Consider the following 12,918-nt stretch of genomic DNA (forward strand, 5'->3'; position numbering starts at 1 on the left):
TTTGATGGCTTTTTCTACTTCAATTATGGATATGTATTCCTGACTGCATGCCTGGTCAGTGTTTTGTATCACTGTGCTGTCATCACTGCTTGTTTCATTTAGCAGTTTTTCAAAGTAATTACTCCATACTTCAAGGATATCTTTTTCTCCTGTTTTCATTTCACCTTTATCATCTCTAATCCTTTTACAGCACTCTTTCCTCCATTCCTAAGCTTCTTCAACAACCTCCAGAATATTTTGCCACCTTCTTGATATTTATTTTCTATATTCTTGCCAAAGTCCTCCCATGACTTTTGTTTAGCTAGTTTTACACACTGTTTAGCTTTCTTACATTTGTCTCTGTATTCTGTAAGAGTAAAAGCTGACTTATTTGCCAGGAACTTTTGATATGCTTTCTTCTTTTCCTTCACTGCCTCTTTAACTTCCTGTGTCCACCAGGGAGTTCTGATTTTTTTATCTTTGCACACAACCTCACCACATGCCTCTCTGGCAGAATCAATCAATGTTTCCTTTAGAGTTTGCCACTGAATCTCCAAGGTTTGATTCCTGTTCTCAAACTCTTTCATTTTCTTTTCAATAATATTTCTGTATTTTAGTCTACAGTTTACATCTGAGAGCTGCTCAACTTTTATTCGCTTTAAAACTTTCTTACATGTTATTCTTTTCAATATGAAATTCAATTTTATCCTGCTCAAGACTAAATAGTGATCACTTCCAATTTCAAATCCTCTGTACACTCTGGTGTTCTGCACCAGGGAGAAAACATCACTATCAACAATAACATAGTCAATGAGACTTTTCTTATTCCTAGCCTCTTCTCTCCATGTGAATTTGTGCACATTTTTATGTTGGAACATGGTGTTAGTAATAACCAGTCCATGTCCTGAGCAGAAATCCAACAGATATTTGCCATTATTATTAGCTTTGCTCTTTTCTCCAAATTTTCCCAAAATATTTTTGTATGTCTCACAATCATTTCCTACTCTGCTATTTAGATCCCCAACAAGGACCAACTTTTCCTTTTTCATTGTGTCAGTTGCTTTTTCTAAAGCGTCAAAAAATTTCTCCACTTCTACCTTAGTAGAACCTTCTATGGGACCATAGGCACAAATAAGTCTCATTGTCCAGTTCTCCATTCTCATATTTGCCCACATTACTCTACTTGAGACTGACTGCCATTCAAGAAGATTAGCCTCGTATTTTGTGTTGAATACTATGGCTACTCCTTCTTTTCCTTGATTGTTATTGCCTGAATATAACATTTTGTATTTATTGCTCAGAAAGATCTCACCAGTTTTGGTCTTTTTTGTTTCAGTCACCCCTATTATGTCGATTTGGTACTTATCTAATTCCTCAGCTAGCTCCATTTCTTTGCCATTCAGGCTTCTTACATTGATAGTACCGATCTTTAACTCTGGTGATGTTGAGTTGGGGTTTGTTTTCAGATTTGTTCCAGTAGCTGACTTTTCGCTGTTCGCCCTGGTTCCCTGGCGAAAACAACGGGGGCCTTGTTTAACCGGGCGACGCCCCAGCCGGCATGAAATTTTGTCATGTTGTACCATCATTTTTTATTTTGGTTTAACCAATAAGAATACAATTTGGTCGGCTAAATCCCAAATTGCCAGCCCATCCTCGTTCGTTCAGTATCAAAGTAGATACCGAACAGGGTGCACCACGAGAAGGTGAGGATTGGACATTAAGTCAGGAGCCCTGGTCGGTTCTCCGCATTCCTTTAAAGGCTATGTGGAGGTCTCCTCTCAGTTATACAGCTTTGACCCTTTGGTTTAACCAATAAGAATACAATTTGGTCGGCTAAATCCCAAATTGCCAGCCCATCCTCGTTCGTTCAGTATCAAAGTAGATACCCAACAGGGTGCACCACGAGAAGGTGAGGATTGGACATTAGGTCAGGAGCCCTGGTCGGTTCTCCGCATTCCTTTAAAGGCTATGTGGAGGTCTCCTCTCAGTTATACAGCTTTGACTCTTGTAGTACTATAACAATATATACTCTTCATGAAGGCATATATCAGGAATTTGATGATAACAATAAAAATAATAAATTATTATTAAAAAATTATAAACTGCACTATCTCCTAATAAGTTTGAATGTTTGACTTTCTAGTAAAAACAAGAATGTTCATAGCAACAAGAATGTTCAATGTTTGACTTTCTAGTAAAAACAAGCATGTTCAGAGCAACACAGAGTTCTAGATATATTTTTAACCACACACACACAGTGGGAATATAAGCTATATCTTCACTGCTACTTGTACTGTCAAAAAAAGACATTTTTGTCAAAATGCTCATTATTTTCAGTTCCTGACACGTGGAAATATTATACTCTCCTGTTGTGCATGCCCAGAGTTAAAGTCACTTTTTCAGAAAGGGAATTTCTGATGGCAACTTATGAACTAAAATACAGTAAATTAATGGGTAGGCAATGCCATCTATCTTATAAATGCACCCAACATTTAGGACAGGGGAGAAATAATTAAAATATGAGTACATGAGACTTGTTGTAAAGACGTTTGTAATAAACATGTTCAGTGCAATGTTAATGAAAAAAAACATTCAAAAATGGTTTGAATGAATATTAATATTTACCTGCTGTTATAGAATGAGAGGGTACCATTGCACCACCTGTTGCAAAATTTCCCTGAAATCTAAAAGCAAAATAAATCAATTTAGCAACCTTATCTTAATTTCAGAATTACACTTAAAGATTGATGTCAGTATATACAATTATTATTACGGGCAACTCCAGGGAGTCATTAGACTCATTGAGGCAGGCCCTAAACATCATGTCCACGCAACTACTCGACATTCTCACAGTATCGATCATACCTTGTCTTGAACTCGTTCACTGTCATAGCACCCACAACAGACTCCGGCAGCTTATTCCACTCACTTACCACTCTAAAAGTAAAGAACCCAGCTCTAACACCCTTGCTAACCACACTCTTGCCCAGCTTCCATAGATGTCCCCTGGTTTTCCCACCACTAGTCCTGATCTCAAAAATATCCTCTGAATTAATCCTATAGAAACCCTTCAGCAATTTGAATGTCTCAATCATATCTCCCTTTTTCCTTATCAACCAATTTCTGCAACCCACAAATCTTTAACCTGTTCTCCTCATAAGGTTCATTCCACAGACCTAATATCATCTTAGTCACTCCCCGCTGGATCCTCTCCACCTCCTCCCCATCAAGAAGAAACCTAGTTGACCAATCTGGGCACAGTAGTCGAGATGAGGTCTTATCAAGGCTCAGTACAGAGGAACAATAACTTGCTTGTCTCTGCTCAAAGTGTCTCTGCTTCAGCAACCAAGTGGTTTGATGAGCTGATTTAGCCACTTTTGCAATGTGTCCCTTAAACTTCATCTCCCTATCCCCACCAACACTCCCAAGTCACTGGCCTCATCAATCTCCTGGAGTACAGTTCCACCAATGCGGTATACTGCTGCTAATCTTTTCACCCCAAAATGCATAACCTTACATTTTGTCACATTAAATTGACATCCATTCCCCTTAGCCCAGAACTCCAATCTATCCAAATCATCCTCCAAGATTTTGACATCTTCTGCATTCACTATTGCCCTACCTAACTTTGTATCATCAGCGAACAAATGAACCGTTCCTCTTAGATCCTTCCCTATATCGTTAATGAACAAATTAAACAGCAGTGGTCCAAGACCAGAACCCTGCGGCACACCACTAGTCACAGGCCGTCTTTTGGATTCTACTCCTGAATAAACTACTCTCTGATATCTCTCCATCAACCACCCACCTATCCATCTCATCAACCCTATATCCATTCCCATATGTTGCAGTTTACGGATTAGAATTCCATGTGGTATCCTGTCAAAGGCATTAGCCAGGTCCAGCAGTATCACTGTAAACCCATTACCCTTATCCAGTTCAGCCATCACTGTGTCATAAAACTTGAGCAAGTTACTGAAGCATGATCTACCCTTCACAAAGCCATGCTGTCCCACGTACAGTATCTCATTTTCATCAATCCATTCCTGTATTTTTCCCTTGACTACTTTCTCCAAGACCTTGACAACGACTCCTGATATGCTGATCGGTCAGTAATTTGCAACTGTAGTCTTGGGTCCTCCTTTATGCAGTGAAACTATTTTCCCCTCTTTCCACAGCTTTGGGACTAAACCAGACCCGAGACTCAGATTAAACAACATGGTCAAGGGCACTGAAAATTCTTTAGCCGCTTCATGTAAGACCCGTGCCGATATACCATCCAATCCCACAGATGAATTCACATTAAGGTTCTGTAATAGACTATTCACCTCCACTTCATTCATCACAATTCCCGTATAAACTAATTCCTTCATTCTTTCAATGTCACCACCTGGATGATATACTCTTGCAAAGTGCTCACTCAGTAATTCCACTATATCGACTGATTCAGTGACTTCCATACCATTGGCATTCCTTAAAATCATTCTACCGTGTACAGTTTTTTTTTTTTTTTTTTTTTTTTTGCTTGCAGCATATTTAAAGAAATTGGGATTCTCTTTAGCTTGCATAGCTAGTTTCCTTTCATAATTCGCTTTTGCTTTTCTTACCACACTCGTTACCCTTCTGGCCTGCGCTTTATACTGTTTATGTGCCTGCAGGTCACCTTTCTCTTTAAATTCCCTCCACAGTTATTTCTTTTTTTGCAGCTCAAGCTTAATGGTGTTATTCATCCATTTAACCCCTACTTGTTTTACTATTCGGACCCTAGATATACAATCAGCCATAACCTCCTGCAAATGCTCCTTGACCACTTCCCATGCTCTATTGACATCCAGCCCTTGCAGTTTTACATACCATGGCACTGATCCAAGCAATCTCCTAAGCCTGTCATACTGGCCAGCACGGTAATTCCACGTATACCCTGTTCTTAATCGAAAATTCCACACATTTAGCCACCTCCCAGGTCAAGACCTTATGATCACTCTCACCAGTAGGTGGAAACATGGTCATATTCATTACAGTCAAATTCTCAGATGCTATTACAAGGTCAAGCACTCTCAAACCCCCTAGTATTTTCTATTACATGCTGTCTCAGATAGTTATCCCTTAATAATTGAATAAAATCCAGTTCCTTCCTCACATGTGTCCTCTCCTCCTTCCAATCAATGTTACCATAGCTGAAATTCCCCATAATAATTACCCTCCTTCCACTCATTTCATCAATTTGTTTATGCATACTATCTCCACCATCTATTCCATCACCTGGTCTATAGCAGCACCCAACTGTATATTTTATTCTGCCAGTCTCAATCTCACACCAAATAGCCTCAAATGAGCTCTTTTCACTATCCTGCAATACAACTTCAATTCTCCTTGGCTGCAGTTCATCAGCTATCATCAATAACACTCCACCCCCATTTTATTCTCTATGTCCCTCCTAAACACACTATAACGTACACATTCTATCCCACTAACTATATCCTCTTCTGTCAGCCATGTTTCACTAATGCCAATGACCTGTGGCCAGGAAGAGCCAATCAAGGCCAAAAATTCTTCCTTCTTGTTCCTAATACTCCTGGCATTAGTATACATGAAATGCAGTGATCCCTTTGTCCCACCCCTATCTTGATGCGTTATTCTAAATTTCCCATTCCCATTTTTTGTCCTTAGTGCCGGCTCGGGTACATTATATACATTCTTACACTCAACTGTCTCACTGATGTGCGCATATCCCCCCCCTCCTTGGTAGTTCTAGTTTCCCGCACATCCATTTTCACTTCATTCAGCAACACTTTTTCCAATCTCCGCACACCAAATCCATTCAAATGGAGGCCATCCATCTTGTATAAATCCTTTCGTCCATCAAACTCATTCCACACCACACCGTCTGCATAGCCTGTGCATAGAGTCATTTGCAATTATGGCCCTCTTCCTAAACTCCTCTCTGTCGTACTGCAGCAACAGACTCACCATCCTAACTCTGTCACTCTTTTCTTTCGCTACCTTTAACAATACTTTCAAGTCCTCTCTCATAAAAAATTTATCTCCTTTCAATTCATTCATACCCACCACAACTATCTAAATTTCTTTTAACATGAAAAGGGAAAAAATCCACTTTTAATATTACTTACTTCTTTAAGGCATCCTTAAGCTCAGGAACTGCCCTAAGACACTGTACAGTTGCATTCATATAGCATGTATTACCCAAATTAGTTAGACCTGCTGGCATTTCTAGCTGAAGAAAGAAATAAAACAATTTATAACCTGATTTAAATTAAAATCAGGATTTAAAATAAAGATTTAAATTTAAAAAAACTGCATAGTTGATGGAATATGAAAGGATCGTAGCATGTATAAGGATGCAATTATATTTACTAACCAAACAGAACTTTTGTGTGCATGTAGTGAAATGCATCGACTATTTTGTAAAGAGACGCCTAACAGTGAAATGATTTCAAAATACAATATAAAATAAAGTATTCCTTATCAAAGACATCATTTGACTAATTATCCAGGACCAATGAGGCAAATAATTTTGGAAATAATCGATCGGACAATACATTTTTTTTTCATTATTCTTACCCACAAAAGTGCAAAAGATGATGCTAATAGGCAATTTAGGGAGCCTAGCAATCAGAGTGACAGCTGCTGACAAAACAACCTGGAACTTCTTAAAAAAAAAAAAGGTTTTTTTTGTTAACTTTTTATGGTGGAATTTTAAGAAATCACATTATAAATGCAAAATGCTGTTTAGTGATGAAAAATTACAAAACGATGATTTATGCTGATATTCAGATTCCACTATTTATCTGATCACACTGATGAATCGCTTTTTTCATAAATTTATTATTATTATTATTACTGACACCTCCAGGGAGACTTTGGACTCCCTGTAGGTCAAAAACTCTGTCTCCACCCAATTCTCCAACTACAACCATCATCTACACCAACGTCATCTACCACCCACCACAGACAACCACAAACATCCATGCCCACAGCCTTTTGGCTGGAGAGTGGATATCCTAACCACTAGGTCAACCAGGTCGGTTGGTTTATTAACCTGAAGAAATGATGTGTGTACTGCAAGAAAGGCAGAGATATTAAAGCTAAATGAATACTATTTCATACTGTTAAATAAAACAATCACTGAAAGTCCGCGCGGTTAGCCTAGTGGCTATGCGCTTCGCAACCATATGCCTGGGGAAGGAGTGTCCTAGGTTCGATTCCCGTCGGTGATGTGAGGAGCTGAAGGATCTTCCTCAGCCATAGCCAAGTTAGCCAGTCTTGGGCGTGGACAGCAGGGTTTTTTCCTCGGTTTATTCTGGAGTTTTTCATCTCGCAAAGCAGGCAAACTGGTCTTGAGAACTTAACACTACAGGCCATAAGATATACCGGGGCATAAGGCTGACCACCTAATCCTGTAAACGGATTGAGGTCTGATGATCAATGGACCCTCGACACCGCAAGGTAAAAGAGGGTATAAAGAAGATGAGATGAGAACAATCACTGAATCTTTCTGGCTAGTGTCTTGAATTACAAAAAGTAGTAAATAACATTTTTGGCATAACAGCTTTCTCATAAACAATTAGAAGTTTCTTAAGAAGACTGCACACATGCCATAATTAGTCTGTTGTTCGTGATGTTTCCCTGTGCTACTTATTGTTTACTTTCTTTCAATCAAATGGTGAACTGGATTCTAAATCCACTCAAAAATTATACCTAATTTATTGTGCAATGTCCAAGAAAGAAATTAGAATAAGCATATACCGGCACACAACTCTGCTATGAAATTTTCATGAAAAACCAACCTGGTAGTTCCCACAGAAGATGTCCCACAGAATTTTAAAAGTGAGTACCATAACAAAACAACTTGTATGCATAGAAATGTACTATTATCTATAAATATGAACTGTTTACTGCATATATAATCATGTTAAAAAGTATAATGAATAGGACAAATCTCTGTGTATCACTTTTTATCGACTACAATAAGTAACTCGACTCCACAGTCCATGCTACTCTTTTAGATGCTCTACTGGAACAAGATTAAATATAAGGATCAAAGCTGTATAAGAGGAGATAAGAGGTCTCCTCTCATAGAGAGGAGACCTCCACATAGCCTTTAAAGGAATGCAGAGAACCGACCAGGACTTCTAACCTCATGTCCAATCCACACCTTCCCATGGTGCACCCTGTTAGGTATCTACTTGGATACTGAATGAACAAGAATGAGATGGCAATTTGGAATTTAGCCAAACAAACTGTATTCTTATTGGCTTAAACCAAAATACAAAATGATGGTACAACATGATAGAATTTCATGCCGGCTGAGGTGCCGCCCAGTTAAACAAGGTCCCTGTTGTTTTCACCAGGGAGAACAGTGAAAATTCCACTACTGGAACAAATCCTAAAACACACCCAAAATCAACATCACCAGAGGTCAAGATCAGTACTATCAACATAAGAAGCCTGAATGGCAAAGAAATGGAGGTAGCTGAGGAATTGGATAAGTACCAGATTGACATAATAGGGATGACAAACACAAAAAAGACAAAAACTGCCGAGATCTTTTTCAGCAATAAATACAAAATATTATATTCAGACAATGACAATCAAGGAAAAGAAGGAGTAGCCATAGTATTCAACACAAAATACGAGGCTAATCTTCTTGAATGGCAGTCAGTCTCAAGTAGAGTAATGTGGGCAAATATGAGAATGGGGAACTGGAAAATGAGACTTATTTGTGCCTATGGTCCCACAGAAGGTTCTACTAAGGTAGAAGTGGAGGAATTTTTTGAGGCTTTAGAAAAAGCAGTTGACACAATGAAAAAGGAAAAGTTGGTCCTTGTTGGGGATCTAAATAGTAGAGTAGGAAATGATTGTGAGACATACAAAAATATTTTGGGAAAATTTGGAGAAAAGAGCAAAGCTAATAATAATGGCAAATATCTGTTGGATTTCTGCTCAGGACATGGACTGGTTATTACTAACACCATGTTCCAACATAAAAATGTGCACAAATTCACATGGAGAGAAGAGGCTAGGAATAAGAAAAGTCTCATTGACTATGTTATTGTTGATAGTGATGTTTTCTCCCTGGTGCAGGACACCAGAGTGTACAGAGGATTTGAAATTGGAAGTGATCACTATTTAGTCTTGAGCAGGATAAGATTGAATTTCATATTGAAAAGAATAACATGTAAGAAAGTTTTAAAGCGAATAAAAGTTGAGCAGCTCTCAGATGTGAACTGTACACTAAAATACAGAAATATTATTGAAAAGAAAATGAAAGAGTTTGAGAACAGGAATCAAACCTTGGAGATTCAGTGGCAAACGCTGAAGGAAACATTGATTGATTCTGCCAGAGAGGCATGTGGTGAGGTTGTGTGCAAGGATAAAAAAAATCAGAACTCCCTGGTGGACACAGGAAGTTAAAGAGGCAGTGAAGGAAAAGAAGAAAGCATATCAAAAGTTCCTGGCAAATAAGTCAGCTTTTACTCTTACAGAATACAGAGACAAATGTAAGAAAGCTAAACAGTGTGTAAAACTAGCTAAACAAAAGTCATGGGAGGACTTTGGCAAGAATATAGAAAATAAATATCAAGAAGGTGGCAAAATATTCTGGAGGTTGTTGAAGAAGCTTAGGAATGGAGGAAAGGGTGCTGTAAAAGGAATTAGAGATGATAAAGGCGAAATGAAAACAGGAGAAAAAGATATCCTTGAAGTATGGAGTAATTACTTTGAAAAACTGCTAAATGAAACAAGCAGTGATGACAGCACAGTGATAAAAAACACTGACCAGGCATGCAGTCAGGAATACATATCCATACTTGAAGTAGAAAAAGCCATCAAAGGCTTGAAATGCGGAAAGGCAGCAGGAGTAGATGATATTCGACCAGAAATGCTGAAGTATGGTGGTATAAGAGTCTTACAGTGGCTGCACTGCATAGTTCAGAAAGCCTGGACAGAGGGACGAATTCCCGATGATTGGAGTAGAGCTCTCATAGTACCCATATATAAAAAGGGAAATAAAACTGAATGTGAGAATTACAGAGGTATTTCCCTACTGAGTGTTCCTGGCAAGATCTATGCAAGTATACTTGAGAAACAGTTGAGAAGAATTGTGGAAGAAAAGCTTGGTGAAGAACAAGCTGGATTCAGGCCAAATAGAGGCTGTCAGGATCAGATCTTCACTTTACGACAAATAGTCGAGAAAGCATGGGAATATAACAAAGATCTGTATTTAAGTTTTGTCGATTTGGAAAAGGCATATGACAAGGTGCCAAGAGAGAAGCTGTTCAATACACTGCAGTTATATGGTGTCAATGGGGCATTATATCAAGCAATACTTAGTCTTTATTTGAGTTGTGAGTCAGCAGTTAGAATTGAAGGAAGTACAGGAAGATGGTTTAATGTTAAATCTGGTGTGAGACAAGGATGTACATTATCCCCTCTGTTATTCATTATCTATATGGATCACATTATGAAGGAATGTGGTATTAAACCTGATATCAAAATTGGAGATGTTAATGTCAGCTCTTTGCTTTATGCGGATGATGTTATACTTCTAAATAAATCCGCTACAAGTCTGCAGGATTCTCTGACTAAATTGAATAGCTGTTGTAATAGATATGGTATGAAGGTCAGCAATAAAAAGACAAAGACAATGAAAATAGGCAGAATCATTGAAAATGTCAACTGTGTTGTGAATGGAGAACCTGTGGAATAAGTAAAACATTTCAGCTACTTAGGCACAATTTTTACTGAAGATGGTAAACTAAATATAGAAATAGACAACAGAATCAGCAAAGCTGGTATGGTGGGAAGTCAATTGAATAAATTCATATGGAATAAGAAAGAAATTTGTCGGAACACTAAATTAGCTGTATACAAGACTGTGTTCAAACCAATTTTAACTTATGGATCTGAGAGCTGGGTCAGAAGTAAAACACTTGACCAAAGACTAGAGACCGCAGATATGAGAGTCCTGAGAAAGATTAGAGGCGTGAACAGATGGCATCAATGGCAATATCATATTAAAAATGAGGATATTAGGAAAGAACTTGACATTGTTAGCATCCAGGAATGCGTTAGCAGAGCTAATCTCAGATGGTATGGTCACTTAAATAGAATGGGAGAGGAAAGATTAGCAAAACAAGTGTTCTCTGCCAGGTTGGCAGGAAAACGACCCAGAGGAAGACCAAGATATAGGTGGATTGATACGGTACAAAGTGCCTTAGACGATAGAAATATAAGATCTGATAATGTTGGAGTCTTGACAAGTAACAGACTGATTTGGAGGAAAATTGTAGATAGGAAGTTAGTAATGATGTAATTTTTTCATGTAGTACTGTCATATCCTGTACACCCCTTGAGGGTACATGGCAGGAATTTGATGATGATGATGATGATGATGAAATGATTGTCAGACATACAAAAATATTTAGAAAAATTTGAAGAAAAAAGCAAAGCTAATAATAATGGCAAATGCATGTTGGATTTCTGCTCAGGACGTGGACTGGTTATTACTAACACAATGTTCCAACATAAAAATGTGCACAAATTCACATGGAGAGAAGAAGCAAGGAATAAGAAAAGTTTCATTAACTTTGTTGATAGTGATGTTTTCTCCCTGGTGCAAGACACTAATGGATTCGAAATTGAAAGTGATCACCATTTAGCCTTGAGCAAGATAAAATCGAATTTCATACTGAAAAGAAGAACATGTAAGTTTTAAAGCAGATAAAAGTTGAGCAGCTCTCAGATGTGAACTGTAGACTAAAATACACAAATATTATTGAAGAGAAAATGAAAGAGTTTGAGAACAGAACCAAACCTTGAAGATTCAGTGGCAAGCCCTGAAGAAAAGATCGAATGATTCAGCAAGAAATTTTAAAAGAGGTATACCGTGAGTAGACATATGGATACAAAATAAATAACGGAAAAAACTCATGTAGAAAGATTATTTAATAGTATAATTTTCGCCTGTGTGTCACATTCATCTTCAGTACATTAAGCTCAAAATTAAACACTAACTGACAATTCCAAAAAGCGCCACCTAAGTAGCTGGTGTAAGATAACTAAACAGGTCAATAACTTTCCTAAAAAAAAAAAAAAATTAATACAATAAAAAGTTAGGAAAGATTAGCTGATTTGTAAAGTACTATCTCCCATAAAGGGGTTAGACATAAGCCGTCAGATCTGTTTAAGTTAGGAGGATGAAGTAGAGTTTCACATGTTTCTTTATAAAGGCGTTCCATGAGAAACTAACTTTTGTGAAGAACTCTTGTCTTTCTCCAATGAACTCTGTGTCTAGTGAAGATGGCATGTTCAGAAAGTTATTTTATTTGTTTAGATGTTGTTTTTTTATTTACAAATGTGCCTCTTTCGGAAAGTATTGAAATACTACAACAGGAATTTCCTTTAGACATTGTAAACGTATTTGATTTTGTAATAAATTCTGGTTATTTTTCCTTTAAAAATAAGTTGTATCAACAAATTGAAGGAACAGCAATGGGTAATCCTCTTTCTCCTGCTATCTCCAATTTCTTTATGGAACATTTTGAACAACGTATCTTTGACAACATTTCTCCCAGACCTCCTCATTGGTTCAGATATGTCGATGACATTTTTGCTGTATGGAATGGCTCTTCTGATGAACTTCAACAATTTCTCACTAAGTTAAACGCATTTCATCCTAGGATCAAGTTTACCCTAGAAGTAGAATCAAATAAGCAGTTAGCCTTTTTAGATCTTCTAATTCTTCGCCAACCAGATGGTAACTACATTTCTCAGTTTATAGAAAGAAGACTCATACAGGCCATTATATCCATGCGGAATCTCATCACCATCCCAGTCAAAAGGCAGGAACTATTAAAACACTGGTTCATTGGGCCCACTCCTTTTGTTCTTCAGATGATCTTTTACAGAAAGAACTAC

General features: G+C 37.7%; 1 protein-coding gene across 1 annotated transcript in view; it reads right to left on the minus strand.

Moving 5' to 3' along the window:
• The window catches only part of Usp14 (ubiquitin specific protease 14), a 231,536-nt gene that overhangs the window by 181,560 nt on the left and 37,058 nt on the right, over positions 1 to 12,918 (minus strand). The window contains exons 5-6 of the mRNA XM_090410762.1: positions 6,111 to 6,214; positions 2,605 to 2,663 (exon numbers count right to left, since the gene is read on the minus strand). Coding sequence (XP_090266888.1) covers positions 2,605 to 2,663; positions 6,111 to 6,214 — 163 coding nt within the window. The remainder of the gene's footprint in view (positions 1 to 2,604; positions 2,664 to 6,110; positions 6,215 to 12,918) is intronic.

The sequence above is a fragment of the Typopeltis vanoorti genome, chromosome 20 (genome assembly GCF_054136105.1).
Source record: "Typopeltis vanoorti isolate ZY-2024b chromosome 20, IOZ_Tvanoo_1.0, whole genome shotgun sequence".
Classification (NCBI taxonomy): domain Eukaryota; kingdom Metazoa; phylum Arthropoda; class Arachnida; order Uropygi; family Thelyphonidae; genus Typopeltis; species Typopeltis vanoorti.